Source organism: Mustela erminea, chromosome 12 (assembly GCF_009829155.1).
Source record: "Mustela erminea isolate mMusErm1 chromosome 12, mMusErm1.Pri, whole genome shotgun sequence".
NCBI lineage: Eukaryota > Metazoa > Chordata > Mammalia > Carnivora > Mustelidae > Mustela > Mustela erminea.
The window spans coordinates 36,460,297-36,487,077 of record NC_045625.1 but is presented as its reverse complement, the minus strand read 5'-3'; the positions used below and the strand labels follow the sequence as shown (position 1 = coordinate 36,487,077).

General features: G+C 39.1%; 1 protein-coding gene across 3 annotated transcripts in view; it reads right to left on the bottom strand.

The window, feature by feature from the left end:
• Positions 1–26,781, bottom strand: part of FAM205C (family with sequence similarity 205 member C) — an 86,033-nt gene that overhangs the window by 8,303 nt on the left and 50,949 nt on the right. Inside the window, exon 1 of one of the 3 annotated variants that reach the window (XM_032307098.1) lies at positions 1,287–1,324. The exons of the other annotated variants lie outside the window; for them this stretch is intronic. Coding sequence (XP_032162989.1) covers positions 1,287–1,289 — 3 coding nt within the window. The 5' untranslated portion in view covers positions 1,290–1,324. Of the gene's footprint in view, positions 1–1,286; positions 1,325–26,781 lie in introns of those variants that run through there. 3 annotated transcript variants of the gene reach the window in all.

The window sequence follows — 26,781 nt, the reverse complement described above, 5'->3', positions numbered from 1 at the left end:
GTATATATACCATAATTTCAGAAACAAAAGGCAAAAAATATCCCTACCAATCATTAGTATGAAGGATTTTCTTTATTAGCTATGGGGAAGAATACTCTGAAAATGATTTAATAAAAAATGGAAAGAAATGGATCAGTAAATGTTTTTCTTAAGTGTCCTTTTTATATAGAACAAAACACAAACAAAAGTCATCCTTACATTTAAAATAATTTAAGAAGAGTCTCCCCCTGATGATGGGATGAATTTGAGCTATTTTAATATCTTTATTGTTTTTTGTTTTTTGTTTTTTTCAGATCACAATGCTTTGAAACTGGAGCTCAATCACAAGGAAAAGTTCAGAAGGAACTCAAACACCTGGAAGCTAAAGACCACCTTGCTTAAGAATGCTTGGATCAACCAGGAGAACAAAGAAGAACTGAAACAATTCATGGAAACCAATGAGAATGAAGACACTTCGGTCCAAAACCTATGGGATACAGCAAAGGCGGTCCTAAGGGGGAAATACATAGCCATCCAAACCTCCCTCAAAAAATTGAAAAATCCAGAACACACCAACTGTCTTTATACCTTAAAGAACTGGAGAATCAACAACAAATCAAACCAACTCCACACATAAGAAGGGAAATCATCAAGATTAGAGCTGAAATCAATGAGGTAGAAACCAGAGATACAGTAGAACGTATCAATGAAACTAGAAGCTGGTTTTTTGAAAGAATCAATAACATCGATAAACCATTGGCCACACTAATCCAAAAGAAAAGAGAGAAAGCCCCAATTAATAAAATTATGAATGAAAAGGGAGAGATCACAGCTAACACCAAGGAAGTAGAAACAATCATCAGAAGTTATTATCAACAGTTATATGCCAATAAGCTAAGCAACCTAGATGAAATGGATGCATTCCTGGAAAACCAAAAACTCCCAAAATGAACCAGGAAGAAACTGACAACCTGAATAGACCGATATCTAGTAACGAGATTGAAGCAGTGATCAAAAACCTCCCAAAAAACAAGAGCCCAGGACCTGATGGATTCCCTGGGGAATTCTACCAAACTTTCAAAGAAGAAATAACACCTATTCTCCTGAAGCTGTTTCAAAAAATTGAAGCAGAAGGAAAACTTCCAGACTCTTTCTATGAAGCCAGCATTACCCTGATCCCCAAACCAGGCAAAGACCCTACCAAAAAGGAGAATTTCAGACCAATATCACTGATGAATATGGATGCTAAGATTCTCAACAAGATCCTAGCAAACAGGATCCAACAGCACATTAAAAAGATTATCCACCATGGCCAGGTGGGATTCATTCCTGGGCTACAAGGATGGTTCAACATTTGCAAGCCAATCAATGTGATAGAACAAATTAATAAGAAAAGAGAGAAGAACCACGTGGTCCTCTCAATCGATGCAGAAAAAGCATTTGACAAAATCCAGCATCCGTTCCTGATTAAAACGCTTCAAAGTATAGGAATAGAGGAAACATTTCTGAACTTCATCAAATCTATCTATGAAAGACCCACAGCAAATATCATCCTCAATGGGAAAAAGCTTGCAGCCTTCCCATTGAGATCAGGAACACGACAAGGATGCCCACTCTCACCACTCTTGTTCAACATAGTATTAGAAGTCCTAGCAACAGCAATCAGACAACAAAGAGAAATAAAAGGTATCCAAATTGGCAATGAAGAAGTCAAACTCTCTCTCTTCGCAGATGACATGATTCTTTATATGGAAAACTCAAAAGACTCCACCCCCAAACTACTAGAACTCATACAGCAATTCAGTAACGTGGCAGGATACAAAGCCAATGTACAGAAATCAGTGGCTTTCTTATACACTAACAATGAAAATACAGAAAGGTAAGTTAGAGAATTGATTCCATTTACTATAGCACCAAGAACCATAAGATACCTGGGAATAAACCTAACCAAAGAGGTGAAGGATCTGTACTCGAGGAACTACAGAACACTCATGAAAGAAATTGAAGAAGACACAAAAAGATGGAAGACTATTCCATGCTCTTGGGTCAGAAGAATAAACATTGTTAAAATGTCTATTTTAACATCTTTAAATGAGAAGACTTTTTCAACCAAAGAGCACTGAATGTTAAGTTAACAAAGAGCTTGCATCACCTTTTTAGTAGCAGGTCAAGATAACTACAATGTAGCTTCAGTCTTCAACTTTTATTATTTCTACCCAAACTGCTCCTGCTTCCTGCAGCTGCTTCTGCCTTCTAGGCTACTTCAACAGTTCTGTCTTCCATTAGCATGACCTAACGTGGCCCTACATGGTGACTGGTGTCTTTTTACCCTGGTCTGTGAATACATATGATTAATAAATTGTTGTCAGTCTCAGAAGTCCAGTGTCAGGTGTCATGAGTTCAGCCACCTCCAGAACCCTAGGACACTCTCTCTCTCACCAGTGGGATGAAGAGAAGATGAGCAGAATTTTATATTTCCTACCCAACCAGCTCTGCTTCCTGCAGCTCCTGCTGCCTTCTCACTGCTGAAACAGTTCTCAGTCTCCTCCTAACCTCCTGCCCATGACAAAACCACCAGATTGTGCAAACCTTGCACCTGTTCTAAGCAGTGCACTGTTTACCTTACAGATAGCCCACTACTAAGCCGTTAAAACCATCTGCTGCGAACCCCTCTGCAGCAACTCACTCACCCTTGTTCCTATCTCCAAACTCAGGAGGTAGAGCCAAAGACAATCTTAGGTGTTTTTTGCAGAGTAGGCCTTTAGTACAGGTTTGTTTATTGAGCTGGTACTCATTGATGAAAGGTGCTTGAGTAGTTAGGACTGTGGGATCAGAGTCTTCCCAAACAAAGGCACATTCATGTGATGAACACATCAAGGATGTGGGCATGGATCTTCACATTTGCCCTTCCTGCTTCACAGCTTATCGTGAAGAGCAAACAAGGGAGATGAAGTACCTGAAAAGCCTCTATGGACTCTGGAGGGATACACAACCATAAATTCACATTCATTTGTTTCCAGAAAACTTGCCAAAGCTAGAATCTGCTTCCATGATTGTGCCACAGTGCCACAATTACTGTAATAGTAGAATTTCTTCAGGAAACTGTTCAGAGTTGTTGACTCTGTGTTGTTGACTCTCTTCAGAGTTGTTGACTCTGACTGCTGTGTCTCAGTATCAGAAATTATTGCTGAACATCTAAGACGTGTTGAGGTTCTGGGGATAGAGAAGCACAGTGTGCTATTCAGCAGCAACCTTTTTATACATGAGTGTTTTTATTAATGCCTAAGAGTTAAAATTTGCAGGAGCTGGACAGGAAACTCAATAGCTGTGTCGGGCAGCAAGACCACCAGGGCTCATGCAGCAGGTTGCAGTATGCATTAAGTGCAGCAAGAAGCTGGCGACACTAGAGGGCAGCACTTGCCCACCCAATGCTCCTGGTCCGGCGCCCTCTTAGTGACTTTCTTTTTTATTAAAAATTTTATTAATTTATTTGTCAGAGAGAGGGAGCACAAGCACAAGCAGGGGAAGTGGCAGGCAGAGGGAGAAGCAGGCTCCCTGCTGAGCAAGGAGCACAACACGGGACTTGATTCCATAACCAGACCTGAAGGCAGACCCTGAACCCACTGAGCCACTCAGGTGTCCCCTTAATGACTAACTTTAAAAGGTCATCTGTTCCAGTGGCTCTCCATCCTAGCCTTACATCAGAATCACTGGGAAGCCTGTAGAAATACAGATTTTCTGGCCTCATTCCAGACTTAATGCGTCAGAATATCTAGGGGCAGGGTCTAGCAATCTATATATGAAGTATCAAAAATAATCCTCAAGAAATGAAGCACCAAGGTCTGGGTGTATATTTGGGAGATACGGGCAACTGCCACCCCAACCCCCTTCCGGTTTTACTGAGATATAATTGACATATAACATTGTATTAGTTTTAGGTGCACAACATAATGATTTATGTATATATTGAAAAAATGATTACCAAGTAAGTTTAACATCCATCTCCTCACAGTTCCAATTTTTTTCTTGTGATGAAAACTTTTAAATTAAATATGCTCTCTCAGCAGCTCTCAAATATACAAAATATATTATTGTTAATTATAGTCACTATGCTGTATATTAGATCCCCAGAATTTACTAATCTTCTAACAGGAAGAGTAGAGCAAACAAGGGAGATGAACTACCTGAAAAGCCTTTTGGTACCTTTTAACCACCTTCCCCTGCTTTCCTCCACCGTTCACCCCCTGCCACTGACAGCCACCAATCTGTTTTCTGTTTCTGTGAGTTTAGGAATTTTTTTTTTTAGATTACACATATAAATGAGATAATACAGTATTTGTCTTCCACTGCTTTTCTTTTCACTCAACATAATGCCCTCAAGATTTATCTATTGTTGTTGCAAAAAGCAAGATTTCCTTCTTTTTTACACCTCATAATATTCCATTGTATGTATGTGTGTGTGTGTGTGTTTGTGTGTATATCACATATTCTTTATTCTTTCATATATATTCATTCACATATAGTGATTTTGTTTCCTTCAGCTATATACCCAGAAGTAGGACTACTGGATTATATGGTAGCTATATATTTAGTTTTTTGAGGAACCTCTATAATGTTTTCCATAGTGGCTGCATCAATTTACATGCCCACCAACAGGGCACAAGTGTTCCTTTTTCTCACAAGCATTTTTTATTTCTTGTCTTTTTGGTGACAGCCACTCTTTTTTTAAAATAATACTTTAAGATTTTTATTCATTCTACAAAGAGTGATATGATGTTAATTCATGGCAGATTGTGGTAATTTCAGGGTGGTTGTACAATTTCTACAGTACTAATTTATAAACAAAACCCCCCCCAGTGATACAGCTAAAAAGTAATAGAGTATATTAAAAGAATACTGAAAATAAGCATTTGAATAATCAAAACAAAGCTGTAAAGGAGAAAATAAATAAAATAAATGGAAAACAAACCACAAATTAAACCATATATATAAATTGCATTATATATAGTTGGACTAAACAATTAAAAAACAATTAGAAGTCCAATTAATATAGAGATTGTCAATCTGGGTTGGGGTTTTTTTTTTTTTTTTGACACAATGTCTTTCTTTTCTATTTATTTGTTTGTTTGTTTGTTTTATTTTTCAGTGTTCAAGATTCATTTTTTATGCACCACATCCAGTGCTCCACGTGCCTTCCTTAATACTCACCACCAGGCTCACCTATACCCCAACCCCCCTCCCTTCCAAAACCCTCAGTTTGTTTCTCAGAGTCCACAGTCTCTCATAGTTCATCTCCCCCTCCGATTTCCACCAACTCATTTCTCATGTTATTCCTTACACTCTACAATTGAAACCATATAATTGACTTTCTCTGCTTGACTTATTTTACTTAGCATAATCTCCTCCAGTCCCATCCATGTTGATATAAAAGTTGGGTATTCATCCTTACTTTTTTTAATTTTTATTTTTTATCAACATATAATGTATTATTAGCCCCAAGAGTACAGGTCTGTGAATCGCCAGGTTTACACACTTCACAGCACTCACCATAGCACATACCTTCCCCAATGTCTATAACCCAACCACCCTCACCCTACCCCTTTCCCGCCCAAAACCCTGTTTGTTTTGTGAGATTAAGAGTCTCTTATGGTTTATCTCCCTCCCGATCCCACCTTGTTTCATTTATTCCTTTCCTAACCCCCAAACCCCTCATGTTGCCTCCCAACCTCCTCATATCAAGGAGATTATATGATAATTATCTTTCTCTGATTGACTTATTTCACTAAGCATGGTATTCATCCTTTCTGATGGAGGCATAATACTCCATTGTATATACGCACCATATCTTCTTTATCCATTCATCTGTTGAAGGGTATCTTGGCTCTTACCACGGTTTGGTGACTGTGGCCATTGCTGCTGTGAACATTGGGGTACAGATGACCCTTCTTTTCACTGCATCTGTATCTTTGGGATAAATACTCAGTAGTGCATTTGCAGGGTCATAGGGTAGCTCTATTTTTAATTTCTTAAGAAATCTCCACACTGTTTTCCAAATTGGCTGCACCAACTTGCATTCCCACCAACAGTATAAGAGGGTTCCCCTTTCTCCACATCCTCTCCAAATTTTGTTGTTTGTTGTCTTGTTAATTTTGGCCATCTTAACTGGTGTAAAGTGGTATCTCAATGTGGTTTTTATTTGAATCTCCCTGATGACTAATGATGATGAACATTTTTTTCATGTGTCTGTGAGCCATTTGTATGTCTTCTTTGCAGAAGTGTCTGTTCATGTCTTCTGCCCATTTTTTTGACATGATTATCTGTTTTTTGAGTGTTGAGTTTGAGGGGTTCTTTATAGATCTTGAATATCAGTCCTTTGTCTGCAGCTGATGACAGCCATCCTAACACATCTGAGATGATGTTTCATTGTGGTTCCCATTTGCATTTTGCTGATGATTAGTGAAATTGAGGACCTTCTCATGTATCTGCTAGCCAATTGTATGTTCTCTTTGGATGAGTGTTTCTTCAGTTCCTCTGCTCTTTTTTTAAAGTAAGCTCCATGCCCAGCATGGAGCCCAATGTGGGGCTTGAATTCATAACCCTGAGATCAAGACATTAGCTTTAACTGAGTCACTCTGGCACCCTGACCAATTTTTAATCAGATTTTTTTTTTTGCTACTCAGTTGTATGAGTTCTTTATATATTTTGTGTATTAACCACTTATTAGATATATGATTTGCAAATATTTTCTCTCATTCCATAGTTGCTTATTCATTTTGTTGATGGTTTCCTTTGCTGTGCAGAAGCCTTTTGGTTTGATGCAGTCATACTTGTTTATTTTTGCTTGTGTTGTCTTTGCTTTTAGTGTCAAATCCAAAAAATCACTGCAAAGGCTGATGTCAAGGCACTTACCCCCTAATTTTCTTCTAGGACTTATACTCAAGTTAAAGGTCTTATATTCAAGTCTTTAATCCATTTTGAGTTGATTTTTATATATGTTGTAAGATAGGGGTCCAGTTTTATTTCTGTTGCACATGGCTCTCCAGTTTTCCCAAAACCATTTACTGAAGATATTATCCTTTCCCCCATCATATATCCCTGGTTCTTTTGTCATAAATTAATTGATCATAAATGCATGAGTTTCTTTCTGGGCTCTCCCTATTCTGTTCCATTGATTGGTATGTCTGTTTAGGTCAGAGAAACAGTTCTTACATTGTTACAGACCTTTGTGAGTGTCTGATGAAACTGTGTCTCTTTCCTCACTCTCAATATTTGATTCAACATCAAAGGGTCAAGACTTGATTTATCAACACTCTAAAAACCCAAGGAAACTAATTTGAGTATACTACACTCAAATTAAGAAATTTGAATGTAGTACATGTCAAGACAAAGACCACAGCTCTGAGACCTTTATATTCTGAGAAGTTATAGAAAAATAAGGGGAAAACAGGGGCACCTGGGTGGCTTAGTTGGTTGTGTGTCTGCCTTCAGCTCAAGTCATGATCCCATGGAATCAAGACCTCAGGGTCTAGGGATCAAGACCCACTTTGCATGAGGTTCCCTACTCACTAAGGAGTCTGCTTCTCCCTCTCCCCCTGCTCCTGCTCTCTCTCTCTCTCTCGCTCTCATACATGCTCTCTCTAATAAATAAATAAAACCTTAAAAAAAAAAGAAAAGAAAAATAAAGGAAAAACAGAGAAGACACAAATTATCAATAACAGGAATGAGAGAAGTGACTCCATACAAATTCTAGATATTAAAAGGATGATAAATTAGTATATGAAAATTTTAACATATATAAATCAACAACTTAGATAAAATGAACAAATTCTGTAAAAGACACAAACCTTCAAGACCTACTTAAGAAGGGACGCCTGGGTGGCTCAGTTGGTTGGGCAGCTGCCTTCAGCTCAGGTCATGATCTTCAGGTCCTGGGATTGAGTCCCACATCGGGCTCCTTGCTCATCAGGGAGCCTGCTTTCTCCTCTCTCTCTGCCTGCCTCTCTGCCTGCTTGTGTGTGTTCTCTCTCTCTCTCTGACAAATAAATAAAAATCTTAAAAAAAAAAAACCTACTCAAGAAGAAATAGAAGGGGAGTTTAAGAGGTAGAGGAGTGGGGGGGGGGATCCTAAGTTTGCCTTGTCCCTCAAACACAGCTAGATAAATGCCAAATCATTCTGGACACCCAAGAAATCAATCTGAGAGAACAAACTGCACAACTAGAGATTAAAAAAAAAAAAAAAGACCACATCCTGGAAGCTATGAATTACAGAGTGTTGATTTGGGGGAGTAAAGTGCTGCCAGTGCTATGGAGGGGAGACAGCCCTAATCAGAGAGAGGAGGGGTAGGGAGGGAGAAAAAGGTGGGAAGGAGAGAGGGACAGAGAGAACAGGAAAATGGGCAGGGGATTGCACAAGAAAAACTTTCCCCCAAAACTACTGACTGGGAAAAGGGGAGGGGCCAACTACCACAAGTTTTGATAAGCAATGGAATGCAAAGTCTGAAGTTGTAGAGGTCCATGCCATTGCCAGTGTTGCACCCAGCAGTTTTAGCAGTACTCTGGAGCAGAAGGAGGGTAGAGACCAGGGATTCTGGAGATCCCCTAGGTCACATAGGTAAAAACAGTTCCCCTTCTTGGAAGTGCATTTGGGAGGGGTGGCATAGCCTCTCTGGGGACAAAAGACCCAGAAGATGCCATTAAGCTGTCCAATTCAATAGCATAGGAACAGGGACTCTGGCTGAGGGCAGCAAGCCTTGGTGCTGGCTTTTTGCTACATGCTTTACCATAAATTCCCAGCTGGTGCTCAGGCACGACCAGTACCTGGCCATGGCAAGGCGACCCTCCCCCAGAGGATCAGCGTGGGTCCATGCTGCTGGGGGGTCTCTGAAGTTTGTAGTTTTGAAACCCAGCCTTGCTGGAGATAAAACATGGGAATGCTGTACTGCCTGGCAGGCAGACAGCTCAGACACAGACAGAGTGAAGGCAGAGATCTGACAGAAGCCAGAGACACAGGAGGGGTGACTGTTCTTCTGTGAGGGCTTCCAGAAGAGTGACAGGTGTAAGCTGCCCACAGTGAGGAGGAGAGAGTGGGGTGATGCCATTTTCTTCCCACTGCCCATCAACACTGACCAACTTCAGTGAGCAAAACAGTGCCACCAAGTGGAGGCTGGTGCTGCTTACACCAAGCCTTGCCCAGACCCTGCACCCTGCAGGTGCATCTCCACTAGGGCAAGTCCACCTGAGAATCAGTGAAGCAGGGCAGTATAGAAGACCAGTATAAACCTCTGCAAGAACCTAGTCTACTGATCACAGAGTGCTGCAAAACTTCAGCTCTAGGGGAAATAGGATCTAGCCTCCTTCCTCTCTCTCTCTTTCTAGATTTTATTTATTAGACAGAGAGATAGAGAGAGTACAAGTAGGCAGAAAGGCAGGCAGAGGGAGAGGGAGAAGCAGGCTCTCCACTGAGAAGGAAGACTGATGGGCTCGATTCCAGGACTCTGGGATCATGATCCAAGCTGAAGGCAGCTGCTTAACCAACTGAGCCACCCAGGCACCCCACTTTCTTTCTTTCTTTTTCCTTCTTTCCTTCCTTCCTTCCTTCTTTCTTTTCTTCCCTCCCTCCTTTCTTCCCTTTTCTTTCCCTCTCTCTTTCTTTCTTTCATTCCCTCCCTTTCTCTTCTTTCTTTCTTTCTTTTCTTTCTTCCTTCTCTCTCTCTCTCTCTCTCTTTCTTCTCTTCTTAATATAGCCATTACTTTCAAGAGCAGGAATGCAGCAGACTGTCCTAACAATCACACACAAAAAATGACCCAGACAAAATGACAAGATGGAGGCATTCACCCCAAATGAAAGAAAAGGAAGAAGTCACCGAAAAGGATTTAATCAACACGTATAGAAGATGTCTGAAATGTAATTTAAAACATCATTACTAAAGACATTGGGGTTGAGAAAAGCATTGAAAACACTAGAGAAAATAATGAAACTGAAAGAAGAGTGATAGAAAGTTACTGAATCACAAATGTAGACTTAGAGAACTAAGGAACTCCTTAAAGCATTGTAACATTCAAGTGAGTCCCAGAAGAAGAGAAAGAAAAAGGGGCAGAAGATTTATTTCAGCAAATTATAGCTGAAAACTTCCCTAATCTGGGGAAGTAAACAGACACTGAAATCCAAGAAGCACAGAGAACTCCCATTAAATTCAACAAAAGCTGGCTATCACCAAGACATATCATAGTCAAACTCACAAAATACACAGATAAGGAAAGAATCCTGAAAGCGGCAAGAGAAAAAAGTCCTTAACCTACAAGGGAAGACAACTTAAGATCACAGCAAATCCATCCACCTGGCAGACCAGAAGAGAGTGGCAGGATGTTTTCAATGTGCTAAATGGAAAAATATGCAGCCAAGAATACTTTATCCAGCAAGGCTGTCATTCAGAATAGAAGAAGAGACAGAGTTTCCCAGACAAAAACTAAAGGAGTTTGTGACCACTAAACCAGCCCTGCAAGAAATAGTAAAGGGGACTCTCTGGGGTAAAAAAGACCAAAGGCAACAAAGACTAGAAAGGAACAGAGAACATCACCAGAAATACTAACTTTACAGGTAGCACAATGACACTAAATTCATATCACTAATGTAAATGGACTAAATGTTCCAATCAAAAGACTGAGGACATCAGTATGAATAAAAAAAATAAGACCCATCTATATGCTGTCTATAAGAGACTCATTTTAGACCTAAAGACACCTGCAGCTGGAAAATGAGGGGATGGAGAATCATATATTGTGCTAATGGGTGCCAAAAGGAAGCCCAACTATCAGAAAAACTAGATTTTAAAACAAAAACTGTAACAAGATATAAAGAAGGGCATTATATCATAATTAAGGGGTCTATCCATAAAGAAGATCTAACAGTTGTAAATATTTATGCCCCCAACCTGGGAGTACCCAAATACATAAATAAACTAAAAAACATAAAGAAACTCACTGATAATAATACAATAATAGTAGGGGACTATAACACTGTACTTAGAGCAATGGAAAGATCATCTAAGCAGAAAATCAACAAGGAAACAATGGCTTTGAATGACACACTGGACCAGATGGACTTAACAGATATAGTCAGAAGATTTCATCCTGAAACAGTGGAATACACATTCTTTTCAATGCAAGGGAACCTTCTCCAGAAAAGATCACATACTGGGTCACAAATCAGCCCTCCACAAGTACAAAAAGATCAAGATGAAGATCAGATCATGCATATCATCATATGACAACACTGTGAAACTTGAAGTTAACCACAAGAAAGAATTTGGAAAGACTACAAATACATGGAGGTTAAAGAATATCCTACTAAAAATTGAATGGGTTAACCAGGAAATTAAGGAAGAGATAAAGGGGTGCCTGGGTGGCTCAGTCAGTTAAGCGTCTGCCTTTGGCTCAGGTCATGATCCTCATGATCTGGAATCAAGCTCTGCATCAGGCTCCCTGCTTGGGTAGGGAATCTGCTTCTCCTTCTCCCTCTGCACTTCCCCCATCTCATACACGTTCTCTCTCCTCTCTCAAAAATAAATTAAAATCTTTAAAAAATAAAAAAAAAACTTTAAAAAGAAGAAATAAGAAAGTACATGGATATGAAGAGGATGGTTGGGTTATGGACACTGGGGAGAGTATGTGCTATGGTGAGTGCTGTGAATTGTGTAAGCCTGACACAGATCTGTACCCCTGGGGCAAATAATACATGATATGTTAATAAAAAATAAATAAATAAAATATGGAAGCAAATGAGAGAATACACGACAGTCCAAAACCTTTGGGATGCAGGAAAGGCAGTCCCAAGGGAAGTATATTGCAATACAAGCCAACCTCGAGAAGCAAGAAAAGTTTCAAATACACAATCTAACTTTACACCTAAAGGAGCTAGAAAGGAACAGCAAATAAAGCCTAAAGCCAGCAGAAAAGAATAAAGATTAGAGCAGAAATACATGATATAGAAACAAACAAAAAAGTAGAACAGATCAATGATCTAAGAGCTTGTCCTTGAATTAATAAATAAACCCCTAGACAGACTTATCAAAAAGAAAAGAGAAAGGACCCAAATAAATAAGATCATGAATGAAAGAGGAAAGATAACAGTCAACACCACAGAAATATAAATAATCATGAGAATATTATGAAAAATTACACACACACACACACACACACACACACACAGAGGAATATTGCTCAGCCATCAAAAAGATGAAATCTTGCCATTTGCAATTATGGAGATGGAACTAGAGTGTACTATGTTAACGAAATAAGTTTGTCAGAGAAAGACAAATACCATATGATTTCACTCATATGTGGGATTTAAGAAACAAAACAGATGAACATAGGGGAAGGGAAGGAAAAATAAAATAAGGTGAAATCAAAGATGGAGATAAACCATAAGAGTATAAGAGTCTTAACTATAGGAAACAAACTGAGGGTTGCTGGGGAGGAGGGAGGGAAGGAGATGGGGTAACAGGATGATGGGCATTAAGGTGGGCACTTGATGTAATGAGCACTGGCTATTATGTATAACTGATGAATCACTAAATTCTACCCTTTAAACTAATAATACATTATATGTTAATTACATTGAATTTAAATTAAAATGATTTTTTAAATATACCTTTTTTCCCATTTAAAGAAATGCTTCTAAATATTCTGAAAATTTACTTCCTATTTATGACAGATTTCAGTTAAAAAGGAAAGAGCTCTCATGGGGAGGGTGGAGTGAAAGGGGTGACAGCAAAAGAGTCATAAAATCTATGTGATGATATTGTAAAATACCCTCCTATATTAGATAAGTTTGGTTATCTCTAGGAATGACCTAACGTAGACAGTGAACTACTAATGGAGGTTAAGAAGTCAAGAATGCAAACAGTATGGAGGTTCCTCAAAAAGTTAAAAATAGAGCTACCCGATGACCCAGCAATGCACTACTGGGTATTCAACCCTAAGATACAAATGTAGTGATCCGAAGACGCACCTGCACCCCAATATTTATAGCACAATAGCCAAATAATGGAAGGAGCCTAGATGTCCATAAACAGATGAATGGATAAAGAAAATGTGGTATGTATATACAATGAAATATGCAGCCAGCAAAAAACCCTGAAATCTTGCCATTTGCAATCATGTGGATGGAACTAGAGGGTACTATGCTAAGCACAATAAGTCAATCAGAGAAAGAGAATTATCATATGATCTCACTGATATGAGGAATTTGAGAAACAAGACAGAGGAGCATAGGGGAAGGGAAGGCAAATGAAACAGGACGAAACCAGAGAGGGAGACAAACCATAATCTTAATGTCAGGAAACAAACTGAGGGTTGCCAGAGTGGAGGGGAGTGGGAGGGATGGGGTGGCTGAGTAATGGACATTGGGGAGGGTATTTACTATGGTAAGTGCTGTGAATTGTGTAAGACTGATGAATCACAGAGCTGTACCTCTGAAACAAATAATACATTATATGTTAATTTTTAAAAAGAATTCAAGAATGCAAGGAAGAAAGAGGAGCCTTTCTAAGATTGTCCCATTCATACTCCTGGCTTGATGACAGGCTCATCACTCTGACTAGGTTGTAACTTTCAATATAAATAAACTTGTAAGAAGAGAATGCCCTGACCAACAAATGGGAGTATGTCAGGTCTCTTGGGATTATATTTTCCAGTATAAATTAGTATATTAGTATTATAATTTATGTCTCAGATTCTTTATTTTTTTTAAAGATTTTAAGTAATCTCTACACCCAACATGGAGCTCTAACTCACCACCCTGAGATCGAGAGTTGCATGCTTCAGTGACTGACCCAGCCAGGTGCCCAACATTCTTTTACATTTAATTACAGTTTGCCCATCCTGAAGAAACCAATTGGCTCACAGAACTTTGACAAGTTGGAGTCTTTCTATTTGTAAAGCTGAAGAATGCTGTACTCCTACTTCACCCTCCTGTCTGTTCTTCCTAGCTAGTAGTTTCCATCCTCCCAGCCAGCTGCACAGGCAAGGAGAGTGGTCCTCAACATCACACTACTGCAATGACCACAATCTCCAGCATCCTCAGAGGAGAGTGAGAGCCACTGTCTCTCAATCTAAGCTGCCTTCCTCTTGTGTGCCTCAGTTTTCTCCTATTAGTATAAAGTAGTAGTATCTATTAAAGCCTATTTAATGAATAAAGCATGAGAGGTAGTAAATGTTTTCTGGAAGTGAATCCAGATCACTTTAAAGTTTTGTTTTCAGCTTGGTAGGAAATAATAGGTAGTTATACAAAAATACTCAAAATATCTCAGAGTGTACTTCATACAGACAAACTGCTATATAAGTCTCCTATAAAGAAGAGAGAGATTATTTTTGGCTGAAGTGATCTGGGAAAGCTTCATGTAGAAAATGGCATTTAATCTACTGCTTGAAGCAGAGAGAAAATTATAATGTGTGGAATTGGAAGAGAAAGTGATCCAAATGCAGTAGTCAGCATGCACATAGAGTTTGCTAGTGTTTCTGTGTAATGATATGTGGGGATAACAGAAGGATTTTTGAAATATTTATTTTACTCTGGGTACATTTTATTTTGTATATATTTTATCTCAGTGCAGTGAGGTTTAGACTTCATTTTGCCTCTGTGTGGAAACCGAGGTTGCAGATATCTCATTGCGGCTGTATTTTTCTGCATGATGTGGACATAAACTCTGGAGATAGGTCTCCTGAATCTGACCATATGTGTTTCTAGGTATAAACGTGTGTGGGTGCATTTCTCTGCAGATATTTTGGTCTTTGTGGGTGTATGCACATGCAGTCCTGAGATGATAGGAAGGAAAGACAGAGGAAGGATTAGAAGGGTGGCAGGGTAGAGAGGAAGAAAGTGAGCTGTTGAAAGGAACCTGTCTGAAGCCCAAATATGGAGCTGTTAAACATTATTAGCATTTTTAAAAAGATTTATTTATTTATTTATTTGACAGAGATCACAAGTAGGCAGAGAGGCAGACAGAGAGAGGAGGAAGCAGGCTCCCTGCTGAGCAGAGAGCCCCCAATATGGGGCTTGATCCCAGGACCCTGGGATCATGACCCGAGCTGAAGGCAGAGGCTTTAACCCACTGAGCCACCCAGGCGCCCCAAACATTATTAGTATTTTAGGTAGTTGATAATTCATTATCACACGGACCTCAGAAGCTCTTTTTTAATAAAACAACATTTACTGGTAAAAGATTAGTGTTTCAAAATGCCAGTTTTTATCCATCACATTCTGTCTCTTTTCATTGTCCTTCCTTTCATCCAATTTAACTCTCTTTTTGGAGTTTTTTTTCTTTTAATTTCCTCTTCCTTCCTTCCCTTTTTTTTTTTTTTTTTGGTTGTCAAAAATAAAGTTTTATTTCTTCCTTTCCTTTCTTATCCTTCCAGTTTTATTCCTTTCTCCATTGAAATGTTCTTTTTCTGTTTTCCCCTTTCTCGTCTAATGTATGGAGCTAATACCATACCCCACCCACACCCCAGAATTGATTGTTTTTAAATTGGGAAAGGGGTAGGTCCCTCTTGTTGTAAAGCTATTTTAGGCTCAGTCTTAGCCTTTTGTCTTTACTGTCACTGCCACAGTCAGTTCATTCATTGATTCAACAAACTTTAATTGGGTACTTTGGTGCATGTTAAAGGCCTTGTTCTGATTACTGGAGACACAGAAAAAATTACCTAGCATGCCAACCAATTATATTAATCATCATCTTTATTGAAGGCAACCAACTTTTCTTTTTTCCAGACATAGCAGAAAATTAAAAGATAGAAATGCAAAAGTGATTTAGCTAGTTTTTTTTAGCTAGTTTTTTTTTTAGAAATGTATTATATATTATTTTAAGAAAATTGATGTAATAAATAATCATCCAGTGTATTTGCATATTTTTTCATATTTGTTTATATATTGCCATTCTAGGAAATGAGGACAAATCAAAATTGTTTTCTGAGCAGTATTTCTACATTTGTTTCTTGGCTATATTCCAGGGATTCAATTTTTTTTTATTAATTAACCTAATTGTCTGTTTAATGATTAAAGTTTTAAAGAGTTAAGAATCTGGGGGACCTAAGTGGCTCAGTGGGTTAAGCTTCTGCCTTCCGCCCAGGTCATGATCTCAGGTCCTGGGATTGAGCCCTGCATCAGGCTCTCTGCTCAGCAGGGAATCTGCTTCCCCCTCTCTCTCTTCCTGCTTCTCTGTCTACTTGTGATCTCTCTCTCTGTGTTAAATAAATAAATAAAATCTTTTTAAAAAGTAAAGACTTAAGAATCTGAAAATACAATTTTAGCTAATACATTATACCTTTATGACTTCTAGAATTATTAGAATGCCATAAAATTAAACTCCTCTGAAAATACATTCATTATTACCATTGTATTTAAACTAATACATACATATATGTATATCATTGGTATAGAAAATATATTCCAAGAAATGATGGCTGGGGCACCTGGGTGGCTCAGTGGGTTAAGCTTCTGCCTTCAGCTCAGGTCATGATCTCGGGGTCCTGGGATCGAGGCCCATGTCAGGCTCTTTGCTCAGCAGGGAGCCAGCTTCCCCCATCTCTCTCTGCCTGCTGCTCTGCCTACTTGTGATCTCTCTCTCTCTCTCTCTCTGTCAAATAAATAAATAAAATCTTAAAAGAAAAAAAAGAAATGATAGCTGAAAATTGCCCAAATTTAATGAAAGTTATAAATTCACACATTCAAAAACTCAGTGAAACCTAAACAGGATAAACTAAAAGAAACCTGTTCCTAGACCCATCATAATCAAGCTTCTTAAAACCAAAGAAATCTAGAAAACAACCAGAGAAAAACAATGTTACAGGTAGGATGACTGGATTTCTCATGAAAAACCATATATGCCAGAAGGCAGTGTAACAACATCTTCAAAGTTGTTTTTTAAAAAAAGCACACTATCAATCCACAATGTTATAGCTAGCTAAAATTTCCTTAAAATAAAGATGAACTAGGGGGTGCCTGGGTGGCTCAGTGGGTTAAGCCACTGCCTTCGGCTCAGGTCATGATCTCAGAGTCCTGGGATCGAGCCCCGCATCGGGCTCTCTGCTCGGCAGGGAGCCTGCTTCCTCCTCTCTCTGTACCTGCCTCTCTGCCTGCTTGTCATCTCTCTCTGTCAAATAAATAAATAAAATCTTAAAAAAAAAATAAAGATGAACTAGAAACATTCTCACATGAAAGAAAACTAAGAGAATTTGCTGCCAGCAGACCTGCTGTAAAAGAAATGCTAAAAGTTCTTCAGATGTGATCCCAGAAAGAAACTGAACTTCAGGTATTAAAGAAGAGCAACAGAAAGAGTAAATATCAGGGTAAATAGACTCTTTTTCTACTCCTATTAAAATACATAATAATGTTGAAAGCAATAATTACAACATTGTGTTTATATGCAATACACAGACACATTTTTTTTTTATTTTCAGCATAACAGTATTCATTGTTTTTGCACCACACCCAGTGCTCCATGCAATCCGTGCTCTCTCTAATACCCACCACCTGGTTCCCCCAACCTCCCACCCTCTGCTGCTTCAAACCCCTCAGATTGTTTTTCGGAGTCCATAGTCTCTCATGGTTCACCTCCCCTTCCAATTTCCCCCAACTCCCTTCTCCTCTCTTAACTCCCCTTGTCCTCCATGTTATTTGTTATTCTCCACAAATAAGTGAAACCATATGATAATTGACTCTCTCTGCTTGACTTATTTCACTCAGCATAATCTCCTCCAGTCCTGTCCATGTTGATACAGAAATTGGGTATTCACCCTTTCTGATGGAGGCATAATACTCTGTTGTATATATGGACCATATCTTCTTTATCCATTTGTCTGTTGAAGGGCTTCTTGGCTTTTTCCACAGTTTGGTGACTGTGGCCATTGCTGCTATGAGCATTGGGGTACATATGGCCCTTCTTTTCACTACATCTGTATCTTTGGGGTAAATATCCAGTAGTGCAATTACAGGGTCATAGGGTAGCTCTATTTTTAATTTCTTAAGGAATCTCCACACTGTTTTCCAAAGTGACTGCACCAACTTGCATTCCCACCAACAGTGTAAGTGGGCTCCCCTTTCTCCACACCCTCTCCTACTTTTGTTGTTTATTGTCTTGTTAATTGTGGCCATTCTAACTGGTGTAAGGTGGTATCTTAATGTGATTTTTATTTGAATCTCCCTGATGGCTAATGATGATAAATAGTTTTTCATGTGTCTGTTAGCCATTTGTATGTCTTCTTTGGAGAAATGTCTGTTCATGTCTTCTGCCCATTTTTTGACATGTTTATCTGTTTTTTGAGTGTTGAGTTTGAGTTCTTTATAGATCTTGGATATCACAGCCCTTTGTCTAGTGTCATTTGTGAATATCTCATCTGTACATCTTTTTAAAAATTTATCTTATTTAAATTCACTTTAACATATAGTGTTTCATTAGTCTCAGGTGTAGAGTTCAGTTATTCATCAGTTGCATATCACACCCAGTGCTCATTACATTCATGTGCCGTCCTTAATGCCCATCACCAAGATACTGCATCCACCCATCCACCTCCCCGCCAGCAACCCTCAGTTTGTTTCCTATAGTTAAGAGTCTCTTATAGTTTGTCTTCCTCTCTGATTTCATCTTATTTTATTTTCCCCTCCTTTTTCCTATGATCCTCTGTTTTGTTTCTTAAATTCCACATATGTCTGAAGCCATATGGTAATTTTCTGTACATCTTCTTTGGTGAAGTGTCTATACAAATCTTTTGCCCATTAAAAAAAAACTACAGATTATTTCAAGGTACTGAATTTGGTGTCAATAGTTCGCATTGATTTTTTTTTTCCACTTAAAATTAAAGACTATCATTTTAGAGCAGTTTAGGTCCACAGCAAAATTCAGAGGGAGGTACAGAGAGTTCCCATATATTCCTACCCCCACACATGCATGACCTCTTCCATTATCAACATCCCCCACCAGAGTGGTAAATTTGTTACAGTTGACAAACCTACATTGACACATCATAATCACCCAAAGTCCACAGTTACACTAAGGTTCACTCCAGTGCTTCAGTCTATGGGTTTGGACAAATGTATAATGAATGTATTCATCATTGTAGTATCATACAGTGTATTTTCATTGTCCTAAAAGTCCTCTGTACTCTGCCTATTCATCCTTCCCCAGACTCCCAACTTCTGGTACCCACTGATTCTTGTACTATTACCATAGTTCAGCCTTTTTCAGAATGTAAAATAGTTGGAATCAAACATATGTAGCCTTTTCAGATTGGCTTCTTTCACTTACTAATACGCATTAAAGTTTCCTCATGTCTTTTTATGGCTTGGTAGTTTGTTTCCTTTTTGTTTTTGTTTTTTTTTTTAATAATAATCCATTGTCTGGATGTAACAGGTTTTTTTTTAATTTATAATTTATTTCTTATTTTCAGCATAACAATATTCATTATTTTTGCACCATACCCAGTGGTCCATGCAATCCGTGCCCTCTATAATACCCACCACCTGGTACCCCAACCTCCCACCCCTCTGCCACTTCAAACCCCTCAGATTGTTTTTCGGAGTCCATAGTCTCTCATGGTTCACCTCCCCTTCCAATTTCCCCCAACTCCCTTCTCCTCGCTAACTCCCCATGTCCTCCATGCTATTTGTTATGCTCCACAAATAAGTGAAACCATACGATAATTGACTCTCTCTGCTTGACTTATTTCACTCAGCATAATCTCTTCCAGTCCCGTCCATGTTGCTACAAAAGTTGGGTATTCGTCCTTTCTGATGGAGGCATAATACTCCAGAGTGTATATGGACCATATCTTCCTTATCCATTTGTCCGTTGAAGGGCATCTTGGTTCTTTCCACAGTTTGGCGACCGTGACCATTGCTGCTATAAACATTGGGGTACAGATGGCCCTTCTTTTCACTACATCTGTATCTTTGGGGTAAATACCCAGTAGTGCAATGGCAGGGTCATAGGAAAGTTCTATTTTTAATTTCTTGAGGAATCTCCACACTGTTCTCCAAAGAGGCTGCACCAACTTGCATTCCCACCAACAGTCTAAGAGGGTTCCCCTTTCTCCACATCCCCTCCAACACAGGTTGTTTCCTGTCTTGCTAATTTTGGCCATTCTAACTGGTGTAAGGTGATATCTCAATGTAGTTTTTTTTAAATAAATTTATTTATTTTCAGAAAAACAGTATTCATTATTTTTTCACCACACCCAGTGCTCCATGCAATCCGTGCCCTCCATAATACCCACCACCATGTACCCCAACCTTCCACCCCCCTGCCACTTCAAACCCCTCAGATTGTTTTTCGGAGTCCATAGTCTCTCATGGTTCACCTCCCCTTCCAATTTCCCCCAACTCCATTCTCCTCTCTAACACCCCTTGTCCTCCATGCTATTTGTTATGCTCCACAAATAAGTGAGACCATATGATAATTGACTCTCTCTGCTTGACTTATTTCACTCAGCATAATCTCTTCCAGTCCTGTCCATGTTGCTACAAAAGTTGGGTATTCGTCCTTTCTGGTGGAGGCATAATACTCCAGAGTGTATATGGACCACATCTTCCTTATCCATTTGTCCGTTGAAGGGCATCTTGGTTCTTTCCATAGTTTGGCGACCGTGGCCATTGCTGCTATAAACATTGGGGTACAGATGGCCCTTCTTTTCACTACATCTGTATCTTTGGGGTAAATACCCAGTAGTGCAATGGCAGGGTCATAGGGAAGTTCTATTTTTAATTTCTTGAGGAATCTCCACACTGTTCTCCAAAGAGGCTGCACCAACTTGCATTCCCACCAACAGTGTAAGAGGGTTCCCCTTTCTCCACATCCTCTCCAACACATGTTGTTTCCTGTTTTGTTAATTTTGGCCATTCTAACTGGTGTAAGGTGATATCTCAATGTGGTTTTAATTTGAATCTCCCTGAGGGCTAGTGATGATGAACATTTTTTCATGTGTCTGATAGCCATTTGTATGTCCATTTGTATGTCTTCATTGGAGAAGTGTCTGTTCATATCTTCTGCCCATTTTTTGATATGATTGTCTGTTTTGTGTGTGTTGAGTTTGAGGAGTTCTTTATAGATCCTGGATATCAACCTTTCGTCTGTACTGTCATTTGCAAATATCTTCTCCCATTCCGTGGGTTGCCTTTCTGTTTTGCTGACTGTTTCCTTTGCTGTGCAGAAGCTTTTGATTTTGATGAAGTCCCAAAAGTTCATTTTCGCTTTTGTTTCCTTTGCCTTTGGAGACATATCTTGAAAGAAGTTGCTGTGGCTGATATCAAAGAGATTACTGCCTATGTTCTCTTCTAGGATTCTGATGGATTCCTGTCCCACATTGAGGTCTTTTATCTATTTTGATTTTATCTTTGTGTACAGTGTAAGAGAATAGTCGAGTTTCATTCTTCTACATATAGCTGCCACATGGTCCTCTCAATCGATGCAGAAAAAGCACTTGACAAAATCCAGCATCCGTTCCTGATTAAAACGCTTCAAAGTATAGGGATAGAGGGAACATTCCTGAACTTCATAAAATCTATCTATGAAAGACCCACAGCAAATATCATCCTCAATGGGAAAAAGCTTGCAGCCTTCCCGTTGAGATTGGGAACATGACAAGTATGCCCACTCTCACCACTCTTGTTCAACATAGTATTAGAAGTCCTAGCAACAGCAATCAGACAACAAAGAGAAATAAAAGGTATCCAAATTGACAATGAAGAAGTCAAACTCTCTCTCTTCGCAGATGACATGATTCTTTATATGGAAAACCCAAAAGACTCCACCCCCAAACTACTAGAACTCATACAGCAATTCAGTAACATGGCAGGATACAAAGTCAATGTGCAGAAATCAGTGTCTTTCTTATACACTAACAATGAAAATACAGAAAGGTAAATTAGAGAATCGATTCCATTTACTATAGCACCAAGAACCATAAGATACCTGGGAATAAACCTAACCAAAGAGGTGAAGGATCTGTACTCGAGGAACTACAGAACACTCATGAAAGAAATTGAAAAAGCCACAAAAAGATCGAAGACCATTCCATGCTCTTCGATCGGAAGAATAAACATTGTTAAAATGTCTATACTGCCTAGAGCAATCTATACTTTTAATGCCATTGCGATCAAAATTCCACTGGTATTCCTCAAAGAGCTAAAGCAAATAATCCAAAAATTTGTATGGAATCAGAAGAGACCCCAAATTGCTAAGGAAATGTTGAAAAACAAAAATAAAACTTGGGGCATCACACTACCTGATTTCAAGCTTTACTACAAAGCTGTGATCACCAAGACAGCATGGTACTGGCATAAAAACAGACACATAGACCAGTGGAACAGAGTAGAGAGCCCAGATATGGACCCTCAAGTCTATGGTCAAATAATCTTCGACCATACAGGAAAAAATATACAGTGGAAAAAAGGCAGTCTCTTCAATATTGCTTTTCTTTTTCTAATCTACTTACTATCCTCAGGTACCATTAAAACTTTTGAGATTAGTCAAACTTCATCCACTCACTGAATTTTTTTATTAACATATAATGTATTATTTGTTTCAGAGGTACAGGTCTGTGAGTCATCAGTCTTACACAATTCACAGGACTCACCGTAGCACATACCCTCCCCAGTGTCCATCACCCAGCCACCCCATTCCTCTCACTCCCCTCCACTCCAGCAACCCTCAGTTTGTTTCCTGACATTAATATTATGGTTTGTCTCCCTCTCTGGTTTTGCCTGTTTCATTTTTCCCTCCTTTCCCCTATGCTCCTCTGTCTGGTTTCTCAAATTCTCATATCAGTGAGATCATATGATAATTGTCTTTCTCTGATTGACTTATTTTGCTTAGCACAATAACCTCTATTTTTAAGTCTGTGCCTTGAGTATACCATTCTTTCAGACAGCTTTTGAACACTGTCTCCAAGAAACTAGCAGTAAGTGGACTTGACAACTGTTTATTCTGTGTAAGTTAGCACCAGAGCAGCCTCTGTGGGAATCTCATTGCATAGGTGGCAAAAACATTTTAACCTTAAAAATGCCCTAAGGAAGGGTATCTATCTATCTATCTATCTATCTATCTATCTATCTATCATCTATTTTAAAGATTTTATTTATTTACTTATTTATTTGACAGAGAGAGACCACAAGTAGGCAGAGAGGCAGGCAGAGAGAGAGAGGAAAGCAAGCTTCCTGCTGAGCAGAGAGCCCAATGCAGTGCTCAATCCCAGGACCCTGAGATCATGACCTGAGCTGAAGGCAGAGGTTTAACCCACTGAGCCACTCAGGTGCCCCTAAGGAAGGGTATTTATAAATGAACTTGGCTCTGCAGTCAGTGAGGTATCTTTTTTTTTTTTTTTAAGATTTATTTATTTGTCAGAGAGAGAGAGGGTACAAACAAGCAGGGGGAGCAGCAGGTGGAGGGAGAAGCAGACTCCCCCCTGAGCAAGGAGCCCCATGCAGGACTTGATCCCAGGACCCTAGGCTTATGACCGGAGCCCAAGGCAAATGCTTAACCGACTGAGCCACCCAGTGAGGTGTCTTGCCCTTCCTGGGTGGCATAGAACAATTGGTTGTATGATTTTGTATGTGCTTGAGTGAAAATGATTACAGTACAGGTAGGTGGATGGGCATGGAACCAACTTATCCATGACAATCTTAGCTAGTAATTCATCCCCCAGAGAGAAGGAAATGGGGAAATGCTTGCTGCTACCAATTTGGAACTTAGAGTATATTGGGAAGGGGAACATTTTTAAACATACTAAATAAACCTAATCGTTGAAATAATAAATTTGGGGGTTTTCCTACTTTGGAGTTATAGGGATTTGAGAGAATTCCAAAACATTATTAGCCCAAGTCCCTCTTTTGAGCAAGGTTCAGCCTCTATAAGAACCAAAAGATTGTGTGGTAGATGCAGGGAAATATCTTGCTCCACACACAGTTCAAGCTCTTATGATCTGAAGGTTCTGTCTTCTGGCCTTTAATCTTCCATGTTTTCATCAGTACCACGTAGCTCCAGCTCTTAAAAGAAATTTATTTGATGATGACTTTCATCGCCCTACACTTGTGCTCTGAATTTTTAAGTGTTAGCAATGAATACAGGGTTGAGACAAAATGAATCCTCTCATTTTTCAGTATCCCTATAAAATGAGTATAAATCATCTCAATCATAGTCTCCTTCTAACAGCTAACCAAATTTTTTTCATTTATTTATTTTCAGCATAACAGTATCATTATTTTTTCACCACACCCAGTGCTCCATGCAATCCATGCCCTCTATAATACCAACCACCTGGTACCCCGATCTCCCACCCCCCCCCGCCACTTCAAACCCCTCAGATTGTTTTTCAGAGTCCATAGTCTCTCATGATTCACCTCCCCTTCCAATTTGCCCCAACCCCCTTCTCTCTAACAGCTAACCAAATTTTAAGACAGTAAAAGGATTAGGGCAAATTTTGTAGACATGTAGGTTATAGGCAGAACTTACCTGGCATAGTTCCCAAATGCACAAATTTCAGTTACCACAGTCAGTTAAATAACACCAGTTCCCAAACAGCATAGTTGAGATTTCAGTTACAACAGTATGTTAACTGCGAATAATTGCATGAAGTACAAACTTCATACTAACCTTTTAGTCCACTAATCCCTATGTAAATAACAGATAAGTATGGGTCAGTGGCCAATGCATCACTTCTTTCAAAGTCTGTCAGTGATTGATCACCTGTGATTAATCAGTTTACAGAGAGATAACAAAGAAAGTACAGTTGTGTTGCCTCCTTATCTCATGGTGATAAACCACACACACTTTACTAAAAATAAATGTTTGACAGAGAAGAGTACAGCAAAGAAACAAAAAATAATAATACTAGTGGTAAAATCTGAATCAAATGTAAAGTAAATGGAGTTAGAAAAGAAACCAATGACCATGAGTGACTCTGCCATCATTCAAGAGACCTTAGATATGTAGCAAAAAGGAATGTAGTAAAGGTGAACTTAACATAAATAGGGAAAGAATGATGATGTCCCAGAAAAAGTGATGCCAGCAAAATACCCCACATTAAAGTAATGGTTGGAAATACTTTGTAACACTGAAAGTGCAAAGGATAAAATGTTGGAAGCCGATCCAGACTTAGGAGTATGATAATCTGCAAAAGCACAGAAAAGATACTCACTCTATACCCTAAGTTACATGATAAGAAGGCAAGCATGATTCAAATTATTCTTGATAAATTTTTTTGGTTTGAAAGTATTTTATTAAATCTTAGGAAGACAGTTCAGAAAGCATTATCACACAGTTACACTATGCAACCTTGTTAAAAGGATAGGTTTTCTTCTTTTTTTTCTTTTTTTATAAACATATAATGTATTATTAGCCCTAGGTATACAGGTCTGTGAATTGGCAGGTTTACACACGTCACAGCACTCACCATAGCACGTACCCTCCTCGATGTCCATAACCCTGCCATCCTCTCCCTACACCCCTCCCCCTGGCAGCCCTCAGTTTGTTTTGTGACATTAAGAGTCTCTTTTGGTTTGTCTCCCTCCTGATCCCATCTTGTTTCATTTATTCTTTTCCTACACCCTTAACCTTCCCCCCCCCACCGCTGCATCTCCACTTCCTCATATCAGGGAGATCATATGATAGTTGTCTTTCTCCAATTGACTTGTTTCACTCAGCATAATACCCTCTAGTTCATTCCATGTCATCACAAATGGCAAGATTTCATTTCTTTTGATGGCTGCATAGTATTCCTAGAACATCTAGGTTCTTTCCACAGTTTGGCTATTGTGGACATTGCTGCTATAAACATGCGGGTGCATGTGCCCCTTCAGATCACTATGTTTGTATCTTTAGGGTAAATACCCAGTAGTGCAATTGCTGGGTTGTAAGGTAGCTCTATTTTCAACTTTTTGAGGAACCTCCAGGCTGTTTTCCAGAGTGGTTGCACCTGCTTGCATTCCCACCAACAGTGTAGGAAGGTTCCCCTTTCTCCACATCCTCACCAGCATCTGTCATTTCCTGACTTGTTAATTTTAGCCATTATGACTGGTGTGAGGTGGTATCTCATTGTGGTTTTGATTTGTATTTCCCTGATGCTGAGTGATGTGGAGCACTTTTTCATGTGTCTGTTGGCCATCTGGATGTCTTCTTTGCAGAAATGTCTGTTAATGTCCTCTTCCCATTTCTTGATTGGATTATTTCTTCTTTGGGTGTTGAGTTTGATAAGTTCTTTATAGATTTTGGATACTAGCCCTTTATCTGATATGTCATTTGCAAATATCTTCTCCCATTCTCTCAATTGTATTTTGGTTTTGTTAACTGTTTCCTTTGCTGTGTAAAAGCTTTTGATCTTGATGAAATCCCAATAGTTCATTTTTGCCCTTGCTTCCCTTGCCTTTGCCATTGTTCCTAGGAAGAAGTTGATGCAGCTGAGGTCAAAGAGGTTGCTGACTGTGTTCTCCTCAAGGATTTTGATGGATTCCTTTCTCACATTGAGGTCTTTCATACATTTTGAGTCTGTTTTCATGCATGGTGTAAGGAAAAGGTCCAATTTCATTTCTTTGCATGTGGCTGTCCAATTTTCCCAACACCATTTGTTGAAGAGGCTGTCTTTTTTCCATTGGACATTCTTTCCTGCTTTGTTGAAGATTAGTTGACCATAGAATTGAGGGTCTATTTCTGAGCTCTCTATTCTGTTCCATTGATCTATGTGTCTGTTTTTGTGCCAGTACCATACTGTCTTAATGATGACAGCTTTGCAATAGAGTTTGAAGTCTGGAATTGTGATGCC